This window comes from Hyalella azteca, unplaced genomic scaffold (genome assembly GCF_000764305.2).
Source record: "Hyalella azteca isolate HAZT.00-mixed unplaced genomic scaffold, Hazt_2.0.2 contig1713, whole genome shotgun sequence".
Classification (NCBI taxonomy): Eukaryota; Metazoa; Arthropoda; class Malacostraca; order Amphipoda; family Hyalellidae; genus Hyalella; species Hyalella azteca.
The window spans coordinates 8761-9957 of NW_025932016.1; the positions used below are offsets into that span (position 1 = coordinate 8761).

At 52.6% G+C, this 1197-nt stretch overlaps 1 protein-coding gene across 1 annotated transcript in view; it reads right to left on the reverse strand.

The window, feature by feature from the left end:
- LOC108675709 overlaps positions 1 to 1197 on the reverse strand; it is a gene marked incomplete at its 5' end in the record, with an annotated part of 11324 nt that overhangs the window by 7798 nt on the left and 2329 nt on the right. The window contains one exon of the mRNA XM_018163734.1: positions 169 to 331. Within this exon, the coding sequence (XP_018019223.1) occupies positions 169 to 331 (163 nt within the window). The remainder of the gene's footprint in view (positions 1 to 168; positions 332 to 1197) is intronic.

Here is a 1197-nt window from a genome sequence, read left to right on the forward strand (position 1 = left end):
CCCACCTCACCCCCGCCCCCACTCACCGGTCTCGACGACGTACTCTTTGACCCCCTCAAGCCAGGCGTCTCCCCACCTCACCCCCGCCCCCACTCACCGGTCTCGACGACGTACTCCTTGACCCCCTCAAGCCAGGCGTCCCCCCACCTCACCCCCGCCCCCACTCACCGGTCTCGACGACGTACTCCTTGACCCCCTCAAGCCAGGCGTCCCGACACTCGGGGGTTCGGGCCTGCAGGAGGAGGGGGTAGTGGGGGTGCGCCTCCCCTTCGATGTGCAGGAGTTCGATCTGCCGGGGGTCCTCGAGACTTCCCAGGGATGTCTCGGGGAGCTGAGGGGGAGGAGTGGGGTTAAGTTGGGGGACATGAGTGTTTTTGGGGAGGTAAGGGGAAAACCTTAATATGGTGAGTCAAGATGCGGAGAAACAAAGGGGAGGGGGAAGAAGTAGGGGTTAAATGGGGTCTAGTGGGGGCTTGAGGGTTCGTATGGTGGGGAATGGGGGTGTAGTTTGGGGGATTAGAGGGAGAGTTGTGGTTGAATATGGGGTGGTGGTGCAACTGACTGGGGTGAGTAAGGTGAGTATGGTGAGTAAGGCTAATAAGGTGAGTAAGGCTAGTAAGTCGACTAAGGTGAGTAAGGTGAGTAAGGTGAGTAAATGACAAGTGTGTCCTGAGAGTATGACAAGTGTGTCCTGAGAGTTTGACAAGTGTGTCCTGAGAGTATGACAAGTGTGTCCTGAGAGTATGACAAGCTACCCAGAGGCGGCACTTCAGGCTCGGCCAAGGCTGATATTAGCGGCTGATTTGCGCGTCTCCCGAGTCCTGGGCGGCGCCTGATGCAGAGTCGCGTCAGTATACAAATTTTGCTAGAGTGTTACTGCGGATAATAATGATGTGTCGATGTTGTTAAGAGTGATGTAGCTGCTGATGATGAAGATGGTTTTAATTGTGTTTCCTCTGGAAGAGATGCTGCTGATGGTGCAGGGGCCCTGGGGCCATACTTCCAAAACTCGCTAAGTGAACGTAAGTACTTACGCTCTATTTTCTTGTCTATGATTAGGTGAACGTAAGTACTTACGCTCTATTTTCTTGTCTATGATTAAGTGAACGTAAGTACTTACGCTCTATTTTCTTGTCTATGATTAAGTGAACGTAAGTACTTACGCTCTATTTTCTTGTCTATGATTAAGTGAACGTA